This window comes from Hoplias malabaricus, chromosome 8, assembly GCF_029633855.1.
Source record: "Hoplias malabaricus isolate fHopMal1 chromosome 8, fHopMal1.hap1, whole genome shotgun sequence".
Taxonomy (NCBI): domain Eukaryota; kingdom Metazoa; phylum Chordata; class Actinopteri; order Characiformes; family Erythrinidae; genus Hoplias; species Hoplias malabaricus.
In genome coordinates this window covers 31,269,841-31,284,081 of record NC_089807.1, presented here as the reverse complement: position 1 = coordinate 31,284,081, position 14,241 = coordinate 31,269,841, and the positions used below count along the sequence as shown (strand labels likewise).

The window sequence follows — 14,241 nt, the reverse complement described above, 5'->3', positions numbered from 1 at the left end:
ATTGAACACGAACAGATCAATTTACATGTTATGTTTGGATCAAGAAGTTTTTATATGTCTGTAATATTACAAGGTCCCTGGAAGCCTGATTTTTGAAGTTTGTAAGGTTGTAATATCAAATTGTGGAAATCAAAAATGTATAAATAAATAAATAAATAAACATACATACATATATATTTAACTTCAAAATGAAAAAAAAATAAATAAACAGAATATTTCTTGGTCTACATTTGGCTCTGGGCTAATATTTCAAACCAAATTAAAGTTTACTACCTGTGAAGCCTCCGATTCAACAGTCTTCTTAAGCAGCTGGATGTCTTCAGCAGTGGGGGTCTCTGTCTCCATAGAGTAGTGGGGCATCCCTGGGTTCTCATTATACATCATGCACTGGTTATACAAAACAAACACACATTTTTGATATACAACATACACACACTGCATTGTAACTGTGTAAACACAGAGAATGTTAAACCAGAGGTGGAGTAACACACAACATGAACATTAAATTGTAAATAAACTTAAGATGAGTGACAGACCTCTTCTTGAGCCAGACCTGGTCGCAAACTGGGATGGATCTTTGTAACCTGGTAAAATGAAAAAGGAGGTTTAGAAATCTATGTCTACTACTAAAACCACTTACAGATGAACACACATTTTGTAGTGTATAATTAAATTCCTGATTGTTTTAAATGTGTCCTTAGAGTAAACCCAAAACTCTGGAGAGGCACTCTGCAATAATTAGACTTTATCTAGAACACTGAATTTTGAGTATTAATTAAAGTAAGACAAGCTTAAATATTTCCATTTGATCTCCAACACCAGTCCACATGTTCCTTTTTGCAGGGTAATAAGGGTGTAACAAAATAATAATAATAAATAATCACTTCACTAGTTGAGCAACAACTGAATATATTACTCCCCCATTTTTTGCTAAATATGCAGTCAAAACCTGACAATATAAACAAGAGGCTGTAAATGTACCTGAGGGTTCTGTTTCGCAAGTTCCTCAATTTTGTGCCAGACCTCTTCCCGTTCCTTCAGTTTGTACTTCTCTCTGAAGAAAATAATAAAATTGGTTTCCTAACAGAAGTGTTTATTACTCTTAAAGTACCTTTTAGGTACTGCAAATTCAGGACAAATGCTACAGCAACAAAAAAATGTCGCTTACATTATCTGAATGAGATGTATACCTGTTGATATCAATGCTGCTATTGTGTCATATGTTAGTCTAAATCTTTTATCAGTCGTTCCTTTGCTCACTTACTTTTGCTTCTCAGCTTTGTACTGCTGAGTGCAATCATCAAATAGCTTCTGGTTCATCTCCATAAAGAGCTTCAGAGCATTGTAAATAAGTCCATGTATTGTCCTACAGGAAGGAAAGATAACGTAACAACAATAAGCTCTTTATATCAGCTTAACACATTCTACATCTAAATATTCTTTTTATTTGCTTGTATCCATCGTGATAAATTAATCCTGTAGTCTGAGTACAACTAATAACACAACAGATGACACAGGTGGCTTACTTGTTCCAATGACTCTTGGAGTTTTTATAAAGAGCAGGGAACATGATCGGCAAGATCTTTGCAGCATTGTCACTGATTAAGCTCATTATATATTCGTTGTTCCAGTAATACAGTGCCCTCTCAGCAACCTTAAGCCAAACAAGACATTTCAGTTCAGAAATGGTTAAAGAAATAAACTGGTGTGTCTGTTGTTCTAAAACAATATCATATAATCATCATCAAGACTGATAAATCATGTAATATATATTTATATATATATATCTCACTCTGCAGCCTCAGAATTTCCCCCTCAATTAAGGACTGAACTGGTCATGTGGTCATTTCCTACCTGAAAGTGTGGACTTGATACGCACTTGGCCAGCTGTCTAAACAAAGGCTCCATTACTTTGACAAATTCTGAAGGCTCAATGACATCCAGGATCTCTTCTAACTCATTCAAGAACATCACTTCTTTAGGACTGTGTGTCTTGGGCCAGAACTTCAAAAGACCCATTATTACCTAGAGCAGAGGCAGCAATTCAAACAATGTGTATCAGTCTTGAAAACTCATGATGATTGAAAAATGTGACAATTTCAGAAACCTAATCTAAGTAGCAGGTTTTGGCAACACTGTTGCTAAGAGATTATTAATGTGATCTGTAATCTCAAATTAATGACTAAAAATTAGGGCTGGGCGATATGACCAAAAAACTAAATATACCTAAAAAAATGGGGATTATACGATATGATATTATGAAAATCATAACAAAACATAAATGTCAAAGTTTTTTATTTTTAACACCAAAAACAACATGCTGTATCATCTAACCGTAATTCTCAAACTGTATATCCAAGAAACACGAGCCTTTAAATATTGAGTATCTGCTGCTACTGAGTCCCGATCTTAGATTTTCCTAGATAGTTATGTGGAATGCATCAATATATCCCCTAGGTTTAGGTTGAGCTGAAGTCACATTTACGCGCTTGCGTCAGAATATTGCGATATGTCAAAAGTCTTTTTGAATTAAAAAACATACTGATATTATCGTGCTCGATTACGTCACTCACCCCTACTAAATATAGAATAAAATAATAGAAAACTGCAGTGAACTTCAGTCTGGTTAAAAAAAAAAATAAAAAATTAACTACAATGTGTGTCCAATAGTTTTTCAGTGTTTGAGGATTTTTTATTTTTCTTGTTCATTTGGTTAATTGTCTGTTGTTGACCATACTGACTCTAAACTCAAAAATTCTGTACAAAATCAAAGCAGTTATAAAGTTTTAAAAGGCCATCCTTTCTGTTCTACTAATTTATGCAGTGAAACTGGACCCTAATATTTGCCACAAATGACATTTTAAGAAATCTACTAAGCAACTCTTAAGAAAGCAACTCTGAACTTAGTCGCTTACACAAGAAATCTACAGGTATAATCTTCTTTAATTCACTATCCTAAATATTCAAAACATGTAAAAACAAAAGCTTGCTTCATCAGTCATGAAATGTGGCTTTTCTCACAGAACACAGAATAACAGAATAATTGAAGACTGAATAACAACCTTGTACTGTTGCTGCACTCTTAGCATAAAAAGTATTAAAACTTTTCACAGAGAAAAAAAAAAGAAAAAAAAACACATAAAACTTACAAATACAACTGTGTGCTTATTTTTTGTTAATAAAATGACTTAAAAGTAAAAACACTTACCGGTTCAGTCAAACTGCTATCTTTCTCCAAAAACTGCACAACACAGTATGCCAGCTGCAGGAAAAGAAAATTAAATTACACCCAAAATTTGATTTCATTAAATCTATATTATAGGTGCTACTAAATCTAGTATAGTTAACTTGACTGACACCCTTACGGGGCACTTCATATTAGTTTTCATTGTGTGTATTATATGTTGTACAGTGTAGTGCTTTTCCGATGTGCATAGTGGGATTGAATTCTACAGTAGCCTATCTGCGAATCCTGAACTAAACAGATTAAATTTTCATACATAAAATGCTACCCTGCCGTTTCGAGCAGTTCAGATCTCACAATTTGTCGAAGAGAAACGTGTCAAAAAACTGAATTAATTATAAGATTTCTTTAATTTAAGTAGATTGTTATTGTAGTTCAAACTTTGACTGGTTTCTAAAAGGAACAATGTAATTTCTGATATATTTGGTCCTATTCCTACTGGAGGAGTGGACAGTAAACCAAATCTTAAGGAACATAATTTACACACAGAATTTTTTTTCCTCTATTAGAACATCTTGTAACAGTTAAATAGTGAAATAATAATTAAGTCAGATGTTTTACACAAAGGAATAACACAAATTACACAACATACCTAATTATACATACTAACCATCATACAGATTAACAACCAAGTTATTATACATGATATCTTATATATTCTACCCCCACCCCACAATTTGTGTCAAACTGGATCATTTAATTTGGGCTTTTCTTTATTTTTATTTCCTTAGTTTAGAGACACTCTGTATATAGTCTATTCATTTTGCTGCAGGCCAGAAGAGGATTTATATAGGATTTATATCAACTATAGGCATAAACAGAGAGCATTTGCCAAGTAATACCTGTGGGTGATAGACGCTCAGGGACTTCACTTTGTGTAACGGCAGCAGCACCCGTATCAGGAACATTTTGTGCTCCTCTTTCAGTGGCAGAGCAAAGCCATTAATTATACTGTGGGATGAACAGGATACACAGCTCTGATCATGTGACAAACTAGGTCCATTCAATTCAATACAGATGAGAGGACTTTTCTTTAGTCAGATTTGTCATGGCAACAGTGTCAGTAGGTGTGCTCACCTTCCTAAGATTTCTAAGAGCTCTGCAATACCATTGTGATGTTCCGTTTCATATATAAACCTGCAATTCGAAACCCATGATAATTATCAATAAAAAATGTAATTACTCCACTGTCATAGATGTTAACTTGGTCTACAAGAACCTACATATAATCGTTGTCCAATTAAAAACACATATCTCCATTTTTAAGAAGTTTTCACTTTTTTTTATGTGTTACATGTAAATGAACCTCTATCTGTTCATAGCAGCTAATATCAAAATGACAAATGAAATGTTTCTTTAACAAGCATCTCTCATTAGCTGCTAGACCTGTCCATCAAAACCGTGTATCTCCCCCCTCCTCCACTCTCCTGGTACTGTTTGAGTGTCTGTGCTAAAGTTAACAACTGTTTACATTTACTCACATGAAATATTAGAGCAGCATGGCTATAATTAATCACAATAAGGATTAAATATGCTGATTTCAAATAGGTATAGTAAGGATGGACTCTGCTTTTGCTAAAACGTATTCATAGCAGCAGTACTTTAAAAGAAGACGCTGTTAGCTATGATTACACAGCAGTGGACATGGCTCTTTGGAATTCACTAAAATAAATCCATGTTTGTCATTATTTGCTGTCTACAATATACAATAGTCCATTTTACATATAAAACTTTTGGACGTGTCCCAATAAAGATATTTTTACATTTTGGAGCTGTAATGGGTACAAATCGTGTTATCTGTGGTTTATTTTATACTGTTAACATCAGAGAAATACAGTCTTTTCCAGTTCCTGAAAAGGTAGCTTTTTGGACAGATGTATTGTTATTTGGACATCGACAATATGAAAATAAAATACATAAACATCTCAGAAGATTTACATCAAAAAGAAATGGTATAGAGGACTTACCTATAGAATATGTTATTAATCTGTCGGCGGATGTAGGCTCTAAGTCCCAGGAACTTGCCATAGATCCTATGCAGTATGGTCTTCAAGAAGTCCCGCTCTCTGGGATCTTCACTGTCAAACAGCTCCAAGAGCTACAAGAGCGAGTCATTAATTGAACCTGTGAACTTGAATACTACTGCTACTATTATTATTATTATTATTGTGTTCTTCTATATTGGCATTTTTTAAGAAATATTGATCTAAAATATACATTTTGTAATAATGCAATATAAAAATCTAACAACTGGCAGTTTAAATGATTCACTGGCATCACTTTTTCTGCAAGCAGACCAATTAGTGACAACATGCATCAACTGTAATAGTGTGGAAAAAGTACTTACAGACAATACAAACTTTTGGTCAATGTACTTTTTGGCAATATTAGGCTGGAAGTCAGGTGACTCTAAAAACCGTAAGAAGAATTCATACACCAGCTAAATAGAGATATGGAAAACAGAGAATAGAGGATTCAGTCAGAGATTAAGTGACATATTTCATTCATTCATTTTCTTTAGCTGTTTAGTCGTGTTCAGGGTTGTGGTAAGTCCAGAACCCACCCAGAACCACAGGGGGCAAAGTAAGAACACACTATGAATGGGATGCCAGTCCACCACAGGTCATCATGCACTCACAAAATTAAAACAGCCAATTCACCAGAGCACATGGAAGAGACTAGTTCTGTAACAGATCACAAAACTCATAGTTCGGATTAAATCACAGATTTTGAGTCACGGACTAGATTATTTTTCAGATCACAAAAAAAAAAGAAAAAAAAAAAAAAAAAAAAAAGAAATAAACTGGGGTAAACCTCACGCACCATCACACATAAATATGCATGTAGTGGCAAGCTAGGCTAACAGGGAACCATCTTAAGTGCAATTATATTCACCAACATTACAGTGAACATGCATCCCCATAAACAGTCCCAAATAATCCTGAACAGTTGGTGTCAGTTCCATATTAAAAGTTAACAGTAATGTCCATTGCTGTGCGGTTGACATATTGCAAGATTTCTCCTTTTTACCCTCAGCCTATGTCTATGAGACTCCACAACTAACACAAATAGAACTCTGCTCCCTGCTAACTCCAGAGTGATGTCGCTGTAGATGTGTGGTGATTCTGGGTAGTCGCTGGACCCACAGCGACTCTGAACTGGATAAGCAGTTACAGAAAATGAATGAATTCAGTTAGTCAAATAATCTAAATTCTGATTCAGGACAAGTATTTCTGTATATTTATAGTGCTTGGGCTAAAGCCCAAATGTATCTATCGTTGCATAGTGCAAATCAGCCATTTCTAAAATCTTCTCTCTTAATGCTGATGTTAATGACAGTTTTAATACTACAGAGCTTTGCCAATTTTTCAGACTGTGTGCATCAGCACTCTGCCACTCCAGTCTGTATCTTTATGTGGGATGCCACTTTGGGGTTGAGCTGCCAAAATTCCTAAACACTTCCACATTTCAGGAAAACCCCTCACGGTTGACTGTGGAATATCTAGGAAGGAAGATATAGACTTGCCACAGTGGCATCCTATTACAGTACCAAGCTTGACTTCAGTGACCTCTTTAGAATGACTGATTATTTTACAAATGTGTATAAAGGCAGGCTGCAGGGCTTGGTGCTTGATATTATACACCTGTGGCAAAGGGACATAATGAAACATGATTTCAGTGATTAGGTGGTATGCTCCAACACTTTTGTCCATAGTTAATCACCGCATTTAGCTTGACCCTTGCATTTACTGAGCCATGATAAACTTTATGTACTCAGAAACAAATACTTTGACACAAAGCATCACATTACCATTACATTCTGAACTGTACTGAAAGTCATGTTTCAGTGGTGAAAATATAAGCAGCAGCTATTTCACAAGTGGCTTCTAGGATCCTCTAGGTTCCACCGAGGCAGTAAAACCTAAGCATACAAAAAGCTTACTGATGCAACCAGGGTTTGCCCCGGATTCTAAAGATTCATCAAATTCCTGGTAGGCTTCTCTGAAGCCACCTGAAACTAACTTAAGAATTTTTACATTTATTAGGAGAACCTTTTATTTATTAGGAGAATATTTTATTTGCAGGTAGGGTTTTTGTTTTGTTTTTACTTATATCAAAGGGTCAATGCAAAGCACTTGGCTCTTCTGTCCTACCTACTCTCACAATATATAACACAGCCTGTGATACAAGTATACTACTTTTATAGATGATTTGATGTTTCTGTGCAAATTTATTTGGACAAGATCTTAATATATGTGCAAAGGTCTAGCTAGTTTCCATAGCACCATGTGCTGTCTTTTGTAGTAGTCTGGATATCACAAACACTTACCAATGCATCGAGCATTCTCATTGACTTTTACAGATTTCTTGTGGAATGTAAGCAGACTTGTCTAGGACTGGCACAGAGGGTCACACTAACCTGCAGATGGGGCCAAGCTGCCTCCAGGGTAGGCTCATCTTCCTCTGGGTCAAATTCTGCCCCAGTAGGATTGGAAGAAGGAGGCAAAGTCCGGAACAGGTTTACTGAAAACTGCAAGAAAACACAGGGATTTTTTTCCCCCTCTAGAGGATATATTGTCCTTTCAAATAAAAAAAATATATAAATATGCAAATTGACCAGGGCTATTCTGAAATTTAAAATTACATCTGTACGTACACTAATATTGCGACTTTTTACACTTTTCTTCCAATGGTCAGAACTCTCACTGTACAAACACTGAGTGATATGAGTGGATCAGACACAGCACTGCTGCTTAAGTTTTTAAACACTGCCTCCACACACTGTTCACTCTTTTAGACCCCCCCTTGTTGGTCCACATAGTAGATGTAAAGGTGGATGTCAGACAGGGTAGCCCATCTATTCCTGCAAAGTTTGTGTTGTTCATCTTGGAACAAACTGAAAGGGGGCAAACAAAATATGCAGAGCAAAAAAGATGGACTACAGTCTGATCCTGTATAATCAATGGAGGTGCAAGAATGACCAGCGAGTGTATAATTACAAAGGCTGTCGTAACATTATGGATGATCTCTGTATTTTATATATATATACATAACAGTATGTATGATTTTGTATATGAGCACCCCTCTATATATGTGAATGCATTCAGCACAACAGGCCTTAGCTAAGACACCTGTGCTTTCATTCAGCAATTTATAATTTACAGTTATGATTTGTGATGGCTAATTACCCAAAACTCCCTATTGATCAGATGTGAGCAGCAAGTCATGTGCCTATTGATCAATGGAGTGCAGTGCAGGGCATAGTCCAAAGAGGTACAATACAACTGGCTTAGGGGCGTTTCCCTTTCACATTGCTTCCCATTGCATTTCCTGAACCAGTTAGACAAAAGTAAAAAATTAATTATTGTCAACAGAGAGGATTTGTCCTCATGTGAAGCTCCCAGTGATTTATTGGGTGGGAATGGGTTGAGTGAAAATTCTTTTAGGTTTTTAGCCACATTACAGCTGCTGTAGACCCTCAAATATTAAGAGCATAAAATTCACATGAAATGCAAAAAATATTTATGCCTATTTTGACTACTTTGTGTTTAGGTTTGATATGACTTTGAGCTTAATCAAATCTATACAACAAGGCCAAAAGGTCCAGATGGCTGCATTTAAGCACAGTAGGTTTGCCCCTTAAATTGTAATAATTTTCCATCTTCAGCTGAAAAGGCTTCTGAAAAGCAACAAGATAAGACTAGAATAAATATTGAACTGCCTTTTGCAAGAGAGAATACTAAAAAGATGCCAAAGGCAACCAATATGACTCTGAACTGGTGTTTCTCCTTAATGGCCACATACACCACCTCCAATCTGTCCACGGAGTGCCACACAGTGTAGCTGCTGACCACGTTAACTACTACAGTTCTCCCTGGACTTTGCCTGTGTTATTTTGTACCCTATGACCCTGTACACACCTGGCATTAACAGGCATCCTGGGTGATCTGGCAGAGAGAGAGAGAGAGAGAGAGAGAGAGAGAGAGAGAGAGAGAGAGACTTGCCTCTTGTAACTTTATTTATGTTTCTCTCACAATTGCCTAATGTATTTCTGTTTCTGGGAGTGTGTTTATTATGTTTTTAAGACATTCTTTGTTTTTAGGACACTTTTTATTGCTGCGGGGTGAGATATGAAGGCAGAGGCTGGTGAGTTTATATTTAAGTGTGTGATTTGCAATGTCATGCAAAATTTGAGAATGAGCATGTGAATGCATGTGCTCTCTCACCATAATGACAGCCTCAGGATAGATAGACTCAGTAACTACATCGCGATTATGTGTGATGTACTCCACCATCTCATTGAGGCCAGCACGCTTCACCTCCTTGTATTTGAGATCACTAAGGGGATCTGTCACAAAGTCAAAGAGCACACAGCACTGGCGGAGTTTTTGAACAAACAGCTCCTCTCTGTCCATGGGTGAGGCATCTGCAAATCAGAAAACATTATTTTGTTTTGTAACGGACAAAAAAAAGTACGAAAACAGCAAAGCAAACGGCACTTTACTTACTTGACACTGTTGTATTGCATTCCAAAGGTAATATAAACAGCATTAACATAGTTAATGACTGTTTAGTGACTAATTAATTAGTACATTTTTACAGATGCATTTGTATGGCTCTGTACTTGTTACTGAAGTTCACCAAATTTTTATTTGAGTTCATTAGAATTAACAACGCTATACTATGTCCTATACCAGCAATCATGTAATTTTAAAACTCTCTAAAAACAGTTTTAATGAAGTCAAACCTGTTATACAATAATGTTGGCTTAAATCATGATGTTATTTTTGTTGTAAATGCTAAAAATAGAAAAACAAAAACAAATCTGACAAATTAACATTAGAAAATACTGACTTTTAACCCGTACTGTACTGAAAAAGCATTCTAACACTACTAACAATGTAATAACAGATCAGCTTAAGATCCTATTTTAACCAGAAATATTACACAAGCTACAGTTACAATTTTTTAAAGAAGAATGTAAAAGTGATGCTGATCAGCATTGTTCTTTACAATTACTGAAAAAAGGGTTTCTTAATATCTACTTATAAACACACATTTATTTACATATAAACACATTTATTTATATATAAAGACAATTAATTAATCTTGCAGAACCAGGTTGAAAGTTTTAAAAAGGCTTCTGAAACAATACACTAACTTATACTTTATTAGAAAGAAAAAAAAATGTCTATCTAATCAAAGGGATGTTACAGAGTAGACCGTTTTCACTAGTGATGGAGAAGTAAAGGGTAATCAGAAGGGGACAGAAAAATTGATCCAGTTTTGAGCTGTCACAGAATGACAGACTAAAATCTGGGCCACAGACGACAGCTTCAGCATATCTGCATTAAAGAGAATTGCACAGCAAAAGCTTTCTGAACTGAACATTGAAAATATATTTGTAATGATGATAAATATTAAAACTAATGCAAATTTACATGACAAATTATAACAAAACCTACTGAGATGTGATTTTGTTGACCTTACAAACTTTATACTTCTCCCTCCTATAGGTCTACCATTCACTCCAAGCAATGAACTAGCCTACAAACTTAGAATGAAAATATAGAGAAAGAAACAAAGGCCCTAAACATTGTCAAATTTCATCTAAACATTATTTCTGATTATTTCCTTTGCCTGGTCAAAGACATTCTTCTGACCTTCTGTAATTTAAGGTATTTGTTTTAGACATGAAACCTTAAGCAAAAGCTGCAGAAAATCAATAGCTATATTTACATGCACCCTGACAATCCGTTAAAAATCTGGCTAACTGCTAAATCAGAAAGGAATGTGTCCATGTATACACCTTAAACAAAATAGTCCAATTGATAGCATTCTGAATACAATTTATATCCAACTGAATGAGTTGGGTAATCCAGTAAATAATCGGTTAAAGAGAAAAATGACTGAATTAAACATCTGTACCTGAATGTCTTTTTTTTGTAATGGATGCCAAACTGGTTGGAGAAAATAAAGTACACGTTGCAAGAGCCTAACTATTACAAAGCAAAACTCACATCAGGAAAGGGGGCTCCAACAGCATATTCTGTGTGAGCAAATTAATCTTTGATTATATCACAAAATCATGAATGACTACAGTGTCATAAGGAAATTTTACTGCCACTCTAAATATGAATTTCTTCAGTACATCTCTTTTTCTCTCCTCCTGGCAGTAAGATTGGCATCCAGCTTGTGTCTTAGAATGCTGTAGGACATGAGGACTTCCTCTCCCACCTAAGTGCACGTGAAGCACATTTTGCTGCTTATGCTGTAATATTAAAAACATGCTATACATCCTTCTATCATTATTGTCCCTATGGGGTTAGGTTTGCCTTTTTAAAGTAATTAAAAACTCTGGTAACACAATGCAGCTCCTCTCACTATAAATAGATTCTAACTGGCTCATTGTCATGGTAAAGTTAGTGATCGACCGATATATCGGCCTGCTGACTAATCGGCCAATTTTTGGCATTTTTTATATAAATCGGCATCAGCCGATATATTAGCGCAAGAGGCCGATATTTACACAATGCACACAGGCAATGCTGTGCAATAAGCCTCTTATTTTGCCATTGGTTGGCAGCGCCTAAAAAAAAAAAAATAAAAAAAAAAAAAAAAAAAAAAAAAAAAAAAAAAAAAAAAAAAACATCACTCATCCTTATATCCGTCAGTATATCTCAAGTACTACAGGTCGAAAGTTAACAGTTAATGTACCAAATTAAAGCTTAAAGTAACTGATTTTCATTGATTTAATCATTTTATACATAATCCCACCCGATAAGTATTTTTGCTGTTATTGGAAATTGTTATGAAAAAATATTAGTGACAGTACAGATTTTAAGATTTTTCACAGCGCCATATTTGAGTAATATGTACATATCATACACCAATCGAACGGTCAGATTCTCAGGATCATGAAGATATACACTAAAATGTAGGACTAAGGAATTAAAGCCAAAAAATAAGATATTCCAAACTTCAGATTTCTTCCTCATCAATGACAAAACCGCTGCTTCTCGAAACCTGAAGAGCCCACAAGCAGCTCACACACAAAGTTAGCACAGCAGCGCTTACCTTAGATAGTCCCCTTCAAACTGAGACTAAATCTGAGTTTCTCAGTCAAACCGTTCGTGAGTAATCCTCATGATTGTGTCAAGAGTACTGGCCAAAACAAAAATCCAGAAAAAATAGTACACATTTTCAAAAAATAATAAAAATAATTATATATGTAGACCAATCAGTGGCAGAGTTATGGCGATGTGCACCCAAGGAGGAGGGACAAACACGCAGCAGAGCGCACATGTTTTCAGCGCCTAACAGACCCAGACACGGTGAGAGAGACTCAAATGGTTCTGTTTGACAGCCACAAGCTCCACAAACAATAATCAAGTCAATAAACATGTTTCAAAGCTTAGATATATTTTACTAGTTACATTTCCCCCACTGAGGACATTTAACTCGTCTTTTAACACGTCAGTCATTTAAAGCAACACTGTACTCGGTGGGAAACAAGTGTAAATATCTGAAATAAACTCAGTATTTTAGAATAAAACACACCATAACTAAGGTTTTTTTTTACTGTTTGGTGAGGGTAAATGGCCACTTGGTGAGGGACAGGAGACAAGTTTCTCATAGAAAGTAGAGAAAAACACTAAGATGGTCTAGACAAGATATATACACTGTATTTTTGCAGTAAAAGTAATCATTTTCCTTATGGAGAGCTTGGGGTCTAAAGACACACTTGGAAAGGCCATCTGTCCACTGTCTGCTCCAGCTTGAATAACTTTAAATCAGTAGGAGGTATCAACTCCAAATATGACCTGATAAAAGTAGACCCCTGGAGATACAAATTTAAAAATAAAAAAAGTAATGGGACTCATGAGTTTACAGTCACTAACATTTTTTTTTTCAAAAATAAGACAAGCGCCTACATTTTTTTGTGGTTTTCATAAGCTTTTGACCACTTCATATATATTTCAGGAGCTCTAAATGGTTTCTTTTACAAATTTGAAGGGTTTTCTGTAAAAATAAATCATGACAATATCTCTAGTTTATTCACTGCCTGAGGAATGGGAATATCGGCTTTACATATCGGCCATCGACCACGACTGCTGTCTAAAAATCAGCATCGGCAATCAAAAAAATCCATATCAGTCAATCACTAGGTAAAGTGTACACTAGGTGGTACAAACTGGCATAATTTTGGATAAGATTACTCATGAACACCTCACTATTAATCTATATCTTAATTATTAACCTTGCTTGCTAACCCGTGCATACACTGCCAAGAGCCACAGAGTGTATGTATGGGTTAACCAGAGCTTCACCGACATGGACTAATTCTGTGTAAAAAGCTTACAGAATGAATTGTAGCATTGCCACGCTTCGTTGCAAGTAGTCTGCTTTAGCATTTTGGCTCCATTCATACAAGGACTTTTATGTCAAAAAGCGTGAATATGACTGACACTGTTAGGGGTGTTTCTGGGAACATTACTGTTTTTAGCACTGAAAAGCTTGAATACAGGTGGAGTAGAGCTTTGCCTTTATCAATAGCATACATTTAGCCAAATAACCAAATCTCAAAATTACAAACAAAAAACCTACCCAACAAACAAATATAGTAAAAATGTCCCTATTTTGGTTACTTTTTTCACAGACTAAGAAGCTATCTCTCATTAATAAAAAGCCCTTTACTCACACTCAAGTGTTTAAATCCATTTAAACACAAAAAGACCGAATTTGAACAGAAATAATTTAATCAGAAATCACTGTACCTACATGTGCATTTTTGCTTTATCTGTTGAAGTGGTCCATTAATATGTTATGATCCTGGTTCTCAAGCTTTTTAGACAAAGTACCACACACACTGTCAAATCAAAACCTCCAGATACTGACGACACATCAAATCATAGAAACAAACATAACACAAAAACACATACAGACACCTTGTATGAAATAGGCATACAAATGCATTTCATTTTTGCATCAACATA

General features: G+C 35.5%; 1 protein-coding gene across 1 annotated transcript in view; it reads right to left on the bottom strand.

The window, feature by feature from the left end:
• Positions 1–14,241, bottom strand: part of ppp2r5d (protein phosphatase 2, regulatory subunit B', delta) — a 35,763-nt gene that overhangs the window by 7,203 nt on the left and 14,319 nt on the right. Inside the window, exons 4-16 of the mRNA XM_066679803.1 lie at positions 9,472–9,671; positions 7,665–7,775; positions 5,592–5,684; positions 5,212–5,342; positions 4,322–4,381; positions 4,087–4,195; positions 3,209–3,262; positions 1,855–2,025; positions 1,527–1,654; positions 1,265–1,366; positions 982–1,054; positions 537–584; positions 274–387 (exon numbers count right to left, since the gene is read on the bottom strand). Coding sequence (XP_066535900.1) covers positions 274–387; positions 537–584; positions 982–1,054; positions 1,265–1,366; positions 1,527–1,654; positions 1,855–2,025; positions 3,209–3,262; positions 4,087–4,195; positions 4,322–4,381; positions 5,212–5,342; positions 5,592–5,684; positions 7,665–7,775; positions 9,472–9,671 — 1,394 coding nt within the window. The remainder of the gene's footprint in view (positions 1–273; positions 388–536; positions 585–981; positions 1,055–1,264; positions 1,367–1,526; positions 1,655–1,854; positions 2,026–3,208; positions 3,263–4,086; positions 4,196–4,321; positions 4,382–5,211; positions 5,343–5,591; positions 5,685–7,664; positions 7,776–9,471; positions 9,672–14,241) is intronic.